The 16,125-nt window shown below is 35.5% G+C and overlaps 1 protein-coding gene across 1 annotated transcript in view; it reads left to right on the top strand.

Moving 5' to 3' along the window:
* LOC127840953 (pentatricopeptide repeat domain-containing protein 3, mitochondrial-like) overlaps positions 1–16,125 on the top strand; it is a 59,458-nt gene that overhangs the window by 40,336 nt on the left and 2,997 nt on the right. Inside the window, exons 16-20 of the mRNA XM_052369417.1 lie at positions 522–615; positions 1,236–1,321; positions 4,115–4,191; positions 5,491–5,562; positions 13,498–13,551. Of these exons, the coding sequence (XP_052225377.1) occupies positions 522–615; positions 1,236–1,321; positions 4,115–4,191; positions 5,491–5,562; positions 13,498–13,551 (383 nt within the window). The remainder of the gene's footprint in view (positions 1–521; positions 616–1,235; positions 1,322–4,114; positions 4,192–5,490; positions 5,563–13,497; positions 13,552–16,125) is intronic.

The raw sequence follows: 16,125 nt of genomic DNA, 5'->3' as shown, positions 1-16,125 counted from the left end.
AGCCAGTAAACTGCAAAATAATGATGATTTGAACAAAAAAGGAGCTTCTTTTAACCCTTTCCCACTCAGAAGCAAAGTGACATTGGCTATGTGCAAACAGCATAAAACCAGAACAGCCTGTGAGTAACTCGCATACTGTTCATGTTTTATGCTGTTTGCTGCTCATCAGTATCTTAGGGTTGGAATTTAACTCTTAAAAACTTGTAAGTGGTTAAGGTTTAAGGATCACTGCGCATTGCAGCAGAGTGTTCAATAGATTGGGTCCCAATCGAGACCATGACTTTGAAGTAAAGCAGGCAGATATTGGCGTTTTAGACTTCGAAATATTCGAAAAGTCCAAATTAACTGTGTTTTTTTTCAGTTTAATAAAAAAATGGGCAAATAAAATAGTGACCAGGAAAAAACTTCTAAATAATGGTTACTTAAAATTGTGTTTTAGATGACATTCTAATGCTGTTTTCTATTTGTCAGAAAATTCTTGTTCTATTTGTGTCTATTTGAACATTTTGTTTGCTCAACAGAGACTGACTTCATCCACCAATTATACCCGCTTCAGACTCTACAAGGAGATCTACAACAACAATGCCTACCACTGGATACCCCTCATATATGCAGGTAAGATGAAGCAAAGTTAGGATTTGGATGATTCTGTCATCATGTGTACTTTATGGTACGGTCTAATCTTTCAGCTTTTTTTATTAAAATGAAACTTTATACAAGTGTTTTTCATCTTTAATGGAGACGCATGAATTAAGATATGTCACACTTTTTGACTTAAGCTTTTGTATGATATAAGCGAAGTGACGAACGACAAAATTTTGTGATTAATTTACTTATATTTGTGTTTTACACCTGCTTATTATGAGCCGTTGCGGTGGTGTTTTTTATCGTCAATCCATGATTCGTTCAAGTTGTTCAGTGATTCTTTCAGTTTTTTCTGCGATTCTTTCAATTTTCCCGCAATTCTTTCAGTTTTAATGATTATTATAGTTTTTCCGCAATTCTTTCAGGGGTTTTTCATGATTCTTTCAGTTTTTTCGCAATTGTTTTAGTTTTTTTATGATTCTTTCAGTTTTCCCGCAATTCTTTCAGTTTTTTATGATTCTTTCAGTTTTTCTGCAAATTTTTCAGGTTTTTTCAAGATTCTTTCAGTTTTTCCGCAATTCTTTTAGGTTTTGTCTGCGATTCTTTCAGTTTTTCTGCAATTCTTTCAGTTTTTTTCACAATTCTTTCAGACCAGAGTGCAGCTGGGAGTGCAAGGTTCTTGATGTTAGGGGAGGAGATTATGGAGATGATGTCCAGGAAGGATGTACCCCCTGAGGTCAGGCTAACATCTATATTTAGGGCACAGTCTTTGAAATGTAGCAGTTTGACCAGTCAAGCTGGGATTGCTATATACTCACATCTATATCTAGGTCACAGTCGTAGAAATGTAGCAGTTTGACCAATCAAGCTGGTATTGTTATATACAAGCCTCATTTGTGGAAAACTAGGCTTAATGCATGGGCATAAAGTGTCGTACCAGATAAGAGTGTGCAGTCAGCATTAGCTTATCAGGTACAAAACTTTCCGTCTAAACAGGATTTTTATATGTCCCCCACCACTATAGTGGGGGACATATTGTTTTTGCCCTGTCTGTTGGTTGGTTTGTGTGTTTGTTTGCCCCAACTTTAACATTTGCCATAACTTTTGCAGTATTGAAGATAGCAACTTCATATTTGGCATGCATGTGTATCTCATGGAGCTGCACATTTTGAGTGGTGAAAATTAAACGTCAAGGTCATCCTTCAAGGTCAAAGGTCAAATATATGTGTTAAAATCGCTCATTTAATGTACACTTTTGTTATATTGAAGATAGCAACTTGATATTTGGCATGCATGTGTATCTCATGGAGCTGCACATTTTGAGTGGTGAAAGGTCAAGGTCATCCTTCAAGATCAAAGGTCAAATATATGGGGACATAGTGTTTCACAAACACATCGCTTGTTGTTTATAAGATACTTCTGTTAAATTACAAATTCCATAAAAGCGCAAAGTGTTGTTCCTGATCAGCCTATGCAGACTGCACATGCTAACTTGGAATAACCCATATACATTTAGCCCCCTTTTTCGCAGAACAAGGCTCATTTTATCACTATAAGATCTAGGGTCTAGTTTAATTCTTCTTTAACCCTTTCCCTCTTAGAAGCAAAGTGAAAATGGCTATGTGCAAACAGCATAAAACCAGAACAGCCTGCGATTAACTCGCAGTCTGTTCAGGTTTTATGCTGTTTGCTGTTCATCAGTATCTAAGGTTTGGAAATGAAGCCTTTAAAGCTTGAATCTAGTAAGAAAGGTCTTAAGTTATATTTAAGTTTCTAAGAGACTACACATGCGTAAAAATACGTATCTAAGTTGGAAAGTGTTAAGGGTAGAACCATTAACTAATTGAGTTTAGACATACACACTGTTACAAATGTATCTCGAGTTTGAAAATTGTTCAAGCCCATTTAAAACACAGCTTTAAGGGGATGGGTTTAATATCCTAATTTCTTGTGTTAATATAAAGAAAGATTGCTTACAAGCAAGTAATCACATCTGACCGAATTATGAGAAACTTGCTGAGACCATTTATATGCCCCCGGATCAAATGATCAGGGGTATATTGTCTTTGGCCTGTCTGTCTATCTGTCTGTCTGTCATTCTGTGGAAAACTTTAACCTTGGTTAAACTTTTGCAATTACTTTTGCAATATTGAAGATAGCAACTTGATTTGTGGCATGCATGTGTATCTCATGAAGCTGCACATTTTGAGTGGTGAAAGGTCAAGGTCATCCTTCAAGGTCAAAGGTCAAATATATGGCGTCAAAGCGGCGCAGTAGGGGGCATTGTGTTTCTGACAAACACATTTCTTGTTTCTTATGATAATGATTTATTGGGAAATTTTTACAATTGTCCTTCTAAACCCTTGGCTCAAGGTGGTGATGCAGTTTTCCTAGTATGACTTAATGAAAAATATGTGTACCAGACTTGTATAATTTAGAAACAGCCAATCAGGAGCCATCTTGGTTTCCTAGCTTTGAAACTTGGTCAGAACATTTGTTCCAGTAATGTCTCGGTTAAATCTGTGTCACAAGGGATTCAAAAATTGGTTAGAAGTGACATTTATTGCTGAAACATCATGAAAGCATATTAGGTCAGTTTGAGTCTCTTAACTCTTTCAGTGCTGGAACCGAATTTTGAAGGCCTTTGCAAACAGTTTGGAGCCAGATGAGACGCCACGTTCAATACTTAACACTGTTTGCTATTCTGATAGTATTCTTTTGAAAAAATTCGAAGAAAATACTAATTTTAGAAATACAGCAGATGACATTTTAGCAGACGACAAATTTCCCAGCGTGCAAAGGGTTAATCTATAGTGAACACCTCAAAGGCCTTCATGTTCATTATACTTTTGAGCTTCTTCAAAATGTTTTAATTTTGGAGTGATTTATTGAACCCTTAATTTTTACATACCTGTTAGTACACCATATTTCAATTAACCCATTTATTCCTCTCCTATCCTTCTAAATTGGATCAATTTATTTCCAAAATTAGGGATGTCTAGTATATTTATTTCTATATTTAGAATATTTCTTACAAAAATTTCTTTAAGCAATCAGCGCAAGTTCAGGTTAAATTCAAGCTGTGTTGTATTTTTTCAGCTGTTTCATTCTTCTGCCGTGATTTTATGTGGTACATCCATCATTATGTAATAGACAACCATAAGCGTGGTAATTGTTATGCCTCAGCAAAGAAAATTTGAGATGGGGGTATATTGGAGTCACTCCATTGGTCTTCTTGTTGGTTGGACTGTCTGTCTTAACAAATGTTCCAAGTGTGTGGGGCAAACGACTTCTTTATATTTCAAGCAATTTAAATTGAAACTTCAAATATGCCATCACTATAAGGTATAGATGTGCAAGACCATTTATTCAAGCCAAATGCGCCACTTTTTCCTGAGCCTTTTCCCCTTAACCATAGCTGACAAAATGGTACCAGGTATTGGTTACGTTTGTGACAATACTTTAGCTAAATCTGCAGAATCTGTTTATTATTGATCATAAGAACGAACAAAATTGCTTACGTTTACAGCTTCATCATGATTTTGAGACGATTGCAGATGAGTTTTTAGAGAGGAACAAGCAGGTGTTCAATGTCTTCAACGATGTGTGAGCAAATATCTTTGTTATTAAATATTGAATGCCACTGTCTTTATCTTATAAATCCTTTAATTCAATTATGCATTGATTCTACTGAACATTATGAATATTGTTAAAAAAATTGTTTAAATAAAAGTATTTTATAGTGTTTGAATTTGCTTGAAAGAAAGTAATATACATTAAACCATAGGCATTTTTAGTCTTGAGGCATCAATTTTCACCCTTTTATTTACCACATCCTTCCTTATACTAACCACGACATACCTTCCACTGACCACTGTGTACCTAACACTTACCATTGCATGCCTTACACTGACCACTGTGTAACTAACACTGACCACTGCATACCTAACACTGACCACTGTGTACCTTAGACTGACCACTGTGTACCTAACACTGACCACTGTGTACCTAACATTGACCACTGTGTACCTAACACTGACCACTGTGTACCTAACACTAACACTGACCACTGTGTACCCTACACTGACCACTGTGTACATAACACTGACTGCTGTGTACCTAACACTGACCACTGTGTACCTAACACTGACCACTGCGTACCTAACACTGACCACTGTGTACCTAACACTGACCATTGTGTACCTTACACTGACGACTGTGTACCTTACACTGACCACTGCATACCTAACACTGACCACTGTGTACCTAACACTGACCACTGTGTACCTATCACTGACCACTGTGTACCTAACACTGACCACTGTACCTACCACTAATACTGACCACTGTGTACCTAACACTAACACTGACCACTGTGTACCTAACACTAACCACTGTGTACCTAACACTGACCACTGTGTACCTAACACTAACACTGACCACTGTGTACCTTAGACCGACCACTGTGTACCTAACACTAACACTGACCACTGTGTACCTTACACTGACCACTGTGTACCTAACACTGACCACTGTGTACCTAACACTAACACTGACCACTGCATACTTAACACTGACCACTGTGTACCTAACACTGACCACTGTGTACCTATAACTAACACTGACCAATGTGTACCTTACACTGACCACTGCATCCATAACACTGACCACTGCATGCCTTACACTGACCACTGTGTAACTTAAACTGACCACTGCATTCCTAACATTGACCAATGCATACCTAACACTGACCACTGATTTCCTAACACTGACCACTGCATACCTAAGACTGACCCCTGCATACTTAACACTGACCACTTCGTACTTAACACTGACCACTGCACACCTATCACTAACTAATGCATACCTAACACTTACAACTATTTATACCTCGTTGTATTACAGGAAGAGACCACACATTGTCATGAGCTACCACATTAGGATATATGTGAACTTGGGGCAGCTACAGAAAGCATGGTAAGCTGGCAGCATTACTATCTTCTATGGCCATGTTGAAAATTCACTGAAACTGATCTTAAATAGAATGATTTTTTATTAGCTCACCTGATTGCTCAGGTGAGCTTTTGTGACCGGTCTTTGTCCGTCATCTGTCCGTCTGTCCATCTGTCCGTCCGTCCACATTTGTTCGTAAACACTGTAGAGGCCACATTTTTTGTCCGCTCTTCATGAAACTTGGTCAGAAGCTTCGTCCTAATGAAATCTCAATCGAGTTCGAAACTGGGTCGTACCGGGTCAAAAACTAGGTCACTAGGTCAAAAAAAAGAAAAAACTTGTAAACACTGTGGAAGTCACATTTCATGCCCAATCTTCATGTAACTTTGTCAAAATGTTTTTCTTAATGATATGTTGGTTGAGTTCAAAAGTGGTTCCGGTCTGTTGAAAAACATGGCCGCCAGTGGGCGGGGCAGTTTTCCTTATTTGGCTATAGAGAAACCTTGTAAACACTCTAGAAGTCAGAATGCTTGCCCAATCATCATGAAAGTTGGTCAAAACATTGGTCTTATTGATTTCTCGGACGAGTTTGAATATGGTCCAGATCGTTGAAAAAACATGGCCGCCAGTGGGCGGGGCATTTTTCTCTATGTGTATATAGTGAAAACATGTGAACACTAGAAGTCACATTTTTGGTCCAATTTTCATGAAATTTGGTCATAACATTTGTTTTCTAGATATGAGAGTTGAGTTCGAAAATGGTTCCGGTCAGTTGAATAACATGGCTGCCAGGGGGGGGGGGGGGGGGGGCGGGGCAGTTTTCCTTATTTGGCTATAGAGAAACCTTGTAAACACTCTAGAAGTCACAATTTTTGCCCAATCATCATGAAAGTTGGTCAAAACATTGGTTTTATTGATATCTCGGACGAGTTTGAAAATGGTCCAGATCGGTGAAAAAACATGGCCGCCAGTGGGCGGGGCATTTTTCTCTATATGTATACCATGAAAACATGTGAACACTCTAGATGTCACATTTTTGGCCCAATTTTCATGAAACTTGGTCAGAACATTTGTTTCCTTGATATGAGAGTTGAGTTCGAAAATGGTTCCGGTCAGTTGAATAACATGGCTGCCGGGGGGGGGGGGGGGGGCAGTTTTCCTAATTTAGCTATAGAGAAACCTTGTAAACACTCTAGAAGTCACAATTTTTGCCCAATCATCATGAAAGTTTGTCAAAACATTTGTTTTATTGATATCTCGGACGATTTCGATAATGGTCCAGATCAGTGAAAAAACATGGCTGCCAGTGGGCGGGGCATTTTTCTCTATATGTGTATAGTGAAAACTAGACTGTTAACAGCCCTGCATTATCATTTTATAGAGATAACTCTCTCCTACTTCTTGTACTGTACTTATACTATACAGAGTTACGTTTTCTTATCTGCTTAAAATGCAGGACTGTTAAACCCTGAGAGAGAGGTGGACAGAATCCTGGAAAGATTGTAATCTGAAATGGCCACCTGATGGGCCAGAGTGCTGCTGCAGTGACTTATTATATCTCTGGCCATCTAATGTTTATATAATTACTGAATGATAATGGGCCTTGATTTGCACAGTATTTAGAACAACATTGTGTAAACATGGAACATTCTTTAGTTATGATCTCTTTGAGAGAAAATAGACTTAAGGATTTAAAATATTGTTTATGTTTGATGATTTTAAGACAAACCGTGAACTATCTTTAATGGTCATTGGGCAATATGTTTTATTGATATGTCGTATAGCTGAAATTTCGCCCATGATGTAAATATAAAATAAATCATATAATATATGACTATGAAGTAAAATCATAATATGGCAGAATCTACACCTCAAAAATAATTTACACAGATAGAGTTAACTACGACTACAAAGAAAATCTCTTGCTTACTGTGTGGAGATTAAAAGATAGAGGCAAAAGACAGGCGGAAAGTGTTTGTTGGTGGTGAAAAAACTGAAATATGTTACCTAATAGAAAGGACCTCAAAATTACGGAAAAAGATTAAATTAAATTTTGTGCGAAATTTTTACGTAGTTGTAAGAGTATTCAACATGTTCAATAAAAAATTCATGCTCAACAAAAAGTGCAAGTGCAAATTTGGGTAAAGTACCATTCGTTTGAGGTTATCAAAATTTCTGGGTATATAATTGTACCATGTTGTATTATCCATATAATTTCAAACAGTACAGTCTAATATCTTCCTAACTTGATTACATAGTATAGACATTTAGACATTATTGAACAGGGCATTGATTAGGATTCAGTTAATTTTATATTATACAGTATTATTGTGTCTCTGCCAAGTTACTTTTAAATATTACTGTCATGAGTTATTAAATCTAATAAATTATGATATCTCTTGCAAATAAATGATCGTAACCTTTTTAAATGGTGTCTCATTTTATTGTTAAAAAATGTAAACAGTGAAAAGGTACTATCAAATATATTCATGGCTAAATTTGATGTTTGTACATTTATACAAATTAGACTCTTTAAAAGATGACATTGGTCCACATTGGTGTTTCGCCATAAAGCAGCATCGTGTTATTGGTCTATTTTTTGTATCAGGATACCTTAAAAAGTTTCCTGGATGTACTGTACATAAATCAATTGAAACTTGAAAGAATTATTTCTCATTTGTATTATAGGAAAATATGAAAAAGTTTTCAAATGCTATCCAGGCAGATGCTATCCATCAGGGACCCCAATGGAAATAAGTACTTGTACTTCATAGGTTATCCCAGGTCTGCAAGATCAATATATATTTGTTCACTGTTATCTCTTAACCATATTTATTTATTATATGTTCTTATCTATATTGTTGTTATAATGTACCTTGATCTTGTACCTGAATAAATTTGAACTTGAACTTGAATAGTGCCTTTAAATAAGACCAGACTATAAGATAAGACTTTTTACATAAATGTATTTATTTATTGATATGCACGTGCATACAGGAAATGTAATTACAATCTCAAAAACAAAATGTATAATACAACAATGAAAATTGAGTTATTGTAATAACTGGAAATTTGATTTGGTCTCATCTGTGAATAATTTAATTGTTCAAACGACCTATGAATCACACTTTCCATTTTTTTAAAATAAAAACAATATTATTATACTGTCAAAACATTGTAAAACAGAAAGGAATGTTAAAACTATGTTCCATATTTTCTTATGATAAGAAATGTTCAGTTAACAAATATGTGAGCTATGACCAGGCAGATGCTATCTAATTGGTAGTATTGACCATGGCTGATAAGCCTCCTGTATACTGTCAAGTTGTGGTATTAATGAGAGATGATCTCCTGCTGGGGGCCAAGTATATCAGATTACATCCTGCTAGAAATTGACATGACGCCTTATCTATGATCGCTCCGCCCACTTAATCACGTGGCTCAGCGGGTAGCAAACCTAGACAAGCTAACACCAAAACGGCTTCATTGCCTATAGGAGGTTTTTGTGTGACGTCACAAGAGGGGTTTTCCGTTACTAAAAATAGATGGGCCGTCAACTTCTCGATCGCGGCCAATTACATTGTATCAGAGTAAAGGTCGTCGGAAGACTTAATACTTACAATTTCACAAAACAAAACTATAAATACTCGTATTCTTTTTTAAGTAAGACTTTAATAAATGATATTTCAAAAATTATAAAACATACAATAATTTGAATATTATTATAAGTGGTGTGGATGCGATAGTGTTATTTTTCATCAGAGATTGAAATTTAGCGTAAGGGGTGTATTGAATCAGTTATAAAACAAAGCCCTTAAATAGCTCAATACATTTCAATCTTGAAATGTAGTTTTAATTTTCTTTACATTGAATGAATTTTCGTTTCGTTTACATTGAATGAAAATATTAATAAATTTAAGCATTCCAATTGAAAAAACACCTGAATATGGTGCAAATTGAACTGTCTTTGCATGTACTTGTATATTGAAAACTCTTCTCTAGTGATAATGAGCGATACAAATCTAGCATTTTATGATACCATAAATCTTCACATTTAATTTATTTTACGCAAGTATTTTATATCCGTATAATGACCAAACGCGGTTGCTTGTTTTCATGATGATGTTTCGAACACTGCAGTAACGCACGATCTTTACACATTATAGCAGAGTTTACATTAGCAGGTACCCATTAAATACGTTAATTGTGTAGCAGTAAATTTGTAAAATATTTTAAATGTATAGTTATTAAACACTTTATTGTTATGTTTAAACTGGCTTATATATATACTTAATAGTTCCTAGCTGCTAATCCATTTCGGACAAATATCTATTTTCAAATATTTTATTAAAGCAACTGTTAAGTTTTTGACTTAATATGCCAAGAGATGACATGGAGGTATCATAAATTGTGTTTAATGACCAGACACATGTGGTTTATGCAGAGATCTCATACAGAGTCATACAAGTATAGGTCCCTGGGTTTATTACACACTGTTTTCATAGTAATTGTCTGGACAGTATCCGATCATATCGAGATAATCGGTTTGTGATAAACAAAGGGGCAATTAAACACTGGGATAAAAATGCTGAAACAAAGAGTGTCAAAACTGGTGTGAACAATTAAATAAAAGCATTTACATTTATCAAGAGGATTTAGTTAATCTGTAACAAGGCAAGTTTTTACAGACAAATAGGTTCAAAACAGTTTCTGTATGTTGATTACATAAATTCAATCAATTTGTTGTTTGTTTTCGTCCTTATTTGTGTTCGTTCATTGGATTCACTTTAATCTGAAAGAATTTCAAGTTCTGAGTATTTTTTGTTCATCAAAAGGGTCGCGAATATGATTGTTACCTTATCACGATGCGGTTCATCACATGCAAACAATAGCAGAATGGCCGCAGTTTTGACGGCCAAAATTTGAGCATGGGCAAACGTGACGTCATTATCGGAATCCCCAAAACCTCCTATATACTGCATGTAGATTAACGCGATATTCCGGATTATTTTTATGGACTTTTTGACACCATATGACACTTGTATAAGGGGTTTGTGTCATTTAGTTATTCTGCGAATGTAAAAAATATACGTTTATAGAGAACATCAGCTAATTATAACGGGTTTTTCGGTACATGAATAACGCTCTCAAACGCTTGCGCGCTGACCGAAATCGAACCTGTTATTACGTGTGATGTTGGCAATAAATTAACACTTCTTCAACGGCATTTACCCATGTTATTTACGAAACATTTCCACTCGTGTATTTGACACGAAATAGCGCTTTAAACTGGGATTTCGGTGAAGTTTTACACGCTTTCTGACGCCAAGTGTAGCAAAATCCCACATGTTATAATGTATAAAAGTGATATTATTAATATTAAACATTCCTTATGGGACATTTATCAATCACTATAATTGAAAGTGCAAGACAGCACAATAAGTTTGGTCATTGTTATATATAAAGTAGCGCTGTATGAAGGGGAATTCAGTAAAGCTACCTGTATCAGACGCTGGCGCAGGTACCGACTTCTCCCAAGTTCTGCATTTATTGGTTATATCAGTAATAATAAATCTTATTATGTGGCATTTATCTATTCGATTCTATTAATATAGAAACAAATAATCATTTTCACTTGTTTCTGACACACACAAAACTCGATTTATAACGGGGATTTCGTTAAGTTACGCAAAGCTGGTACCAATCTTCTCTATTATTCTACAAGCACACATGATATAATTCATACTTAATAATGCGTAGTTATTTCTAACATAACATTTCCAGTTTTTTAAATAAATAAATGCTCCATAAGAGTGATCTCGGTAATTCTACACATGGAAGCTTCCACTTGCTCTTGTCAAGACCACATTTCCGCGTTTGAAATGGTATATATTTAATTAATCTAACTTATGGATACCGAATGTCAGAGTTACATAAAACCTCTTCACACCGTTTTTGCCTTATTTCATTTCTGCTTTTTTTTCCGAACAAATCGAACGAAACTCGTTGAAAAAATGAGAACTAGGCATTCGATCTCAAAGGTGGATTAAAAGCGTTTATTGGTGACATCACATGTCTGCACATGTGTAGATACCGTTATTAATATGATATATCACGTGTCACCTTCTAATAACATGTATAATGGCAATAAAGTGCATTACTATCAGAGTAATAAAACACAGCACAAATTATGCTTCATGCTGGGTTTTATTTCTCTTTAAGTAATGCAGATGAACCTCGCTTCTGTATATAAATGACCTAGTAACTGATAAAACTATTTAAAAAAAACGTGAAATATTATGTGATAATCAGATCGATAACATAAACTATTTAAATCTGCTAGTATGTCCGATAAAATATATTATAATTGTCTTTGACAGTGTTGATGTTCAGTCGTTCGTGGTGACGACCGCATGCATTTATACATCTCTTACACTTCTCAAGATCTCTTTTTGGCTTTGGAAACGATATAAATTAAATGTCACCAACTAATCTTTCAGGATATCGATTGTCCTAGTTACATAGTCCCCATCGACACCGTTTAACCATTTTTAATCTACTTTTTTTAAAGAGGAAAACAAAAGAAACTCGCTAAAGTAAAAGTGAACCTATACATAGCTTGTCTAAAAAATGGCGGACAGTTCGTTGCTAACTAACGCGCCCGATTAATCGATCGCTGATTGGTAGATCAGTTCTTAGATAAGAACTTGATTGACAGGCGGCGTCATGTCAATTGACTTGCAGGATTTAACAGACTGATAATTCAGCCAGAAGAGCAAAGGAGCTTTGATATTGTATTGCAATACATCTCAATATTATTATTTAAGTAATTGTGAAATTAGAAAAAAAAAATATCAGTCTGTTGACAGACTAAGTGAAAACATGTGAACACTCTAGAAGTCACATTTTTGGCCCAATTTTCATGAAATTTGGTCAGAACATTTGTTTCCTTGATAGTAGAGTTGAGTTTTCTTATATTTATACATAGTAAGCTTGTGAACACTCTAGAAGTCACATTTTTTGCCCAACCATCATAAAACTTGGTGAAAAGATTGGTTAAATTATATATATCACATAATTAATGCCAAAATTATTGTCCTGAGATTGTCCAAATTTTCATTATATTATACAAAATCCTTGTAAACACTCTAGAGGTCACAATTTTGTTTCAGATTTTATGAATCTTGGTCATAATGTTTAGTTTTATAAGCAAAGTTTGATGTTTGGTAAGGAGGGTCAACTCAAAATATAGGTCACCAGGTCAAATCTTACAAAAACAATAACACCCCATATGCCAGAGTTTTGGTTCAATAATTATGAAACTTGACCAGGATGTTTGTCTGGACAATATCTAGGTCAAGTTTGACATTTGGTAAAGATTGAATGAACCCACTCCTCTCAGGTGAGCGAACTAGGGCAATCTTGGCCCTCTTGTCTACATATGTCTAGAAGATTGCTATAAATATTTAGTCCAAAAATTGTGTGTTTTTAACTCCTGTTTGAAAACAGTTGAATTAACTTAATGTGTTGATGATCGTAAAGATAGGAAGTAGAGCTGCATTATGTCCTGGTAGAATGATGGCCCTTTTTCTGTTTTTTACACTGTGGAATATTTATGTCTTGTTCTGTGAAAATTGGGCAAAATGGATGTGCGTAAAGTGTCATCGCAGATTAGCCTGTGCATTTTGCACAGGCGAATCAGGGACGACACTTTCCGCTTTAATGGTATTTTTCATTTAAAGGATGTCCCTTTTTACCGAAAATCTAGTTTAAGCGGAAAGTGTCATCCCTGATTAACCTGTGCGGTGTGCAAAGGCTAATCTGGGACGACACTTTACGCACATGCATTAAGCCCAGTTTTCTCAGAACAAGGCTCATTATGTCCCCAAAAAATGTATGAATTAATATGATATCTTACTATTTCGTAATGAAGATAAAATATTTGTATTCTCTTTCCAGGGATGTAGTTAAGGTGTACACTTCCAGAACTCAGTTCTTAGGATATGACCTGATGTAAGTTTCGGTGCTACTGGCGAAAAAATGTCATGATTTTAATGATCTTACGTTCATTAAAATCATTATTCTGTCGAAACATAGACATTTTATTTATTTATTTTTAAATTTTTGTTTACATTTGAAATGTGTTTGACTGGAAAATTGCCTAGGATTTAAAATTGTGTCTGGTAATTTATTTTGTTTAGTTGGACTCCAGGAAACAGTAGTTCCGTTTAAGAGTAAAAATTATCTGTAACTTTCACTGTTATTTTTAACCAGGTTTTACACAAATTTGAAAATCCTTGTAAATGAGTCGTGTTCTGAGAAAACTGGGCATAATGCATGTGCGTAAAGTGTCGTCCCAGATTAGCCTGTGTAGTTCACACAGGCTAATCAGGGACAACACTTTTCGCTTTAACGGTATTTTTAGCTCGACTATTATATATGAAGTTTATATAGTGAAGCTATCATACTCACCCCGGCGTCGTCGTGAGCGTCTGCGTTAGCGTGCAAATGTAAAAGTTTTCAAACTACCCCAAATATTTTCATTGTCCCTTGACATATTGCTTTCATATTTTGCATACTTGTTTACCAACATGACCCCAACCTATAAACAATAGCAGACAACTCTATCAAGCATTTTGTCATAATTATGGCCCCTTTTCCACTTAGAATATGCAGCAAATGTTAAAGTTTTCGTTCTACCCCATTTATTTTCATTGTCCCTTGACATATTGCTTTCATATTTTGCATACTTGTTTACCAACATCACCCCAACCTATAAACAAGAGCAGACAACTCTATCAAGCATTTTGTCATAATTATTGCCCCTTTTATACTTAGAATAATGCATATTATTGATAAATCTATGTTAAAGTTTGCGTACTACCCCAAATATTTCCTATATCCTTTGACAAATTGAATTTATATGTTGCATACTTGTTTACCAACATGACCCCAACCTATAAACAAGAGCAGACCACTGTATCAAGCATTTTGACAGAATTATGGCCCCTTTTACACTTAGATAATTGAACATTTTGCTTAAATTGCCATAACTTCTTTATTTATGATCACATGTTATTATTACTTTGACAAAACAACACTTACCTGAATACCACAATGGATTCCACCCAAACAATACCCCACGCCCTCACCCAGAATCCCTCCCCCAACCTCCCCCCCCCCCCATTTTTTTTTTAAACATCATCTAATAAATTACCACACCCCACATTATATCCCCCTCTCACCCCCCTACCCCCCCCCCCCAATTTATATTTATTTTTTCCTTTTTTTATTTTTGAAAGATCGTCTAATAAATTATTGAATAAGATTAATTTCCCCATGATGGCTTACGTTATACTGTCAAGCTCTTGAATAGTCCAGCGCGCTGTCCTCTGAAGCTCTTGTTGTTTAAAGGAAGTCCCTTTTACCGAAAATCTAGTTTAAGCGGAAAGTATGGTCCCTGATTAGCCTGTGCGGACTGCTTAGGCTAATCTGGGACGACACTTTACGCACATGCATTATGCCCAGTATTCTCAGAACAAGACAAATACACAAATAGACTGTGGTATGGGAATTATGGCGGGCTGCTTCCAAGAGGTGGTTTCCAGTCAGTTTCTTTAGTTTGGATTAACCAATCTTGATGAAACTTTAGATTATCATTAACCCATTTATGCCTAGTGGACTCTCCCATCCTTCATAATTGGATCAATTTATTTCCAAAATTAGGAATGTCTTGTATATTTATTTAGAATAGTTCTTACAGAAATTCCTTTAAGCAAACAGCGCAGACCCTGATGAGACGCCGCATCATGCACCATTTAGGCATTAATGGGTTAAGCAAGCTTGCACGGAGACCTATCTAAGGATTGTATATTTGCTTAGTAGGGTCAAGGACACAGATACTTAAAATTTAAAAATCTCGAAAAAAAGGTTTCTCCAAAATAACTTATTATAGATCAAGGTAATAAACTAAAATTGTGTGTCTAGTTTGCTTACATACCTTTGGAAAATAGAAAAATGGTTTCTACTCAATAACATGAGTAAACCCTTTCCCCATGAGAAGCAAAGTGAAAATGGCTTTTGCAACCAGCATAAAACCAGAACAGCCTGTGAGTAACTCACAGTCTGTTCAGGTTTTACGCCGTTTGCTGCTCATCAGTATCTTAAGGTTGGATATGAAGGCTTTGTAACTTGATTGTAGAAAAGAAGATTTTGTAATTTAATCAGATTTTCTGAGCGACTACATATGCATCAAAGTGCGTTTATAAGGGGTAAATGGTTAAGATGGAGTTATTGTGCAAAGTATTTTGTGTGTAAGAAGCTTTTTTGAATAAGCTCTGGACTGCGCAATTATTGAAATTAGAAAAACAATAAAAAATTGAAAACCTGGTAGCATGGCTGTTCAATGTTTCTTGTTTGAACAGTGAATTAGAAGTTTTAAATCATTTCTATTTCCCAACAGAACACAGGAAAGCATCAATTAATACCAAAAGTCAATGTGGTTACATAGGACTGGTGCACGTAAAGCCATTTTATAAACTTTATGAAGGTTTATATGATAGGTTTGTTGATATTGCCTATAACTTA

Source organism: Dreissena polymorpha, chromosome 8 (genome assembly GCF_020536995.1).
Source record: "Dreissena polymorpha isolate Duluth1 chromosome 8, UMN_Dpol_1.0, whole genome shotgun sequence".
NCBI classification, from domain to species: Eukaryota; Metazoa; Mollusca; class Bivalvia; order Myida; family Dreissenidae; genus Dreissena; species Dreissena polymorpha.
Note: the sequence above shows the minus strand (reverse complement) of the source record. Positions and strands in the feature narration are given on the sequence as shown.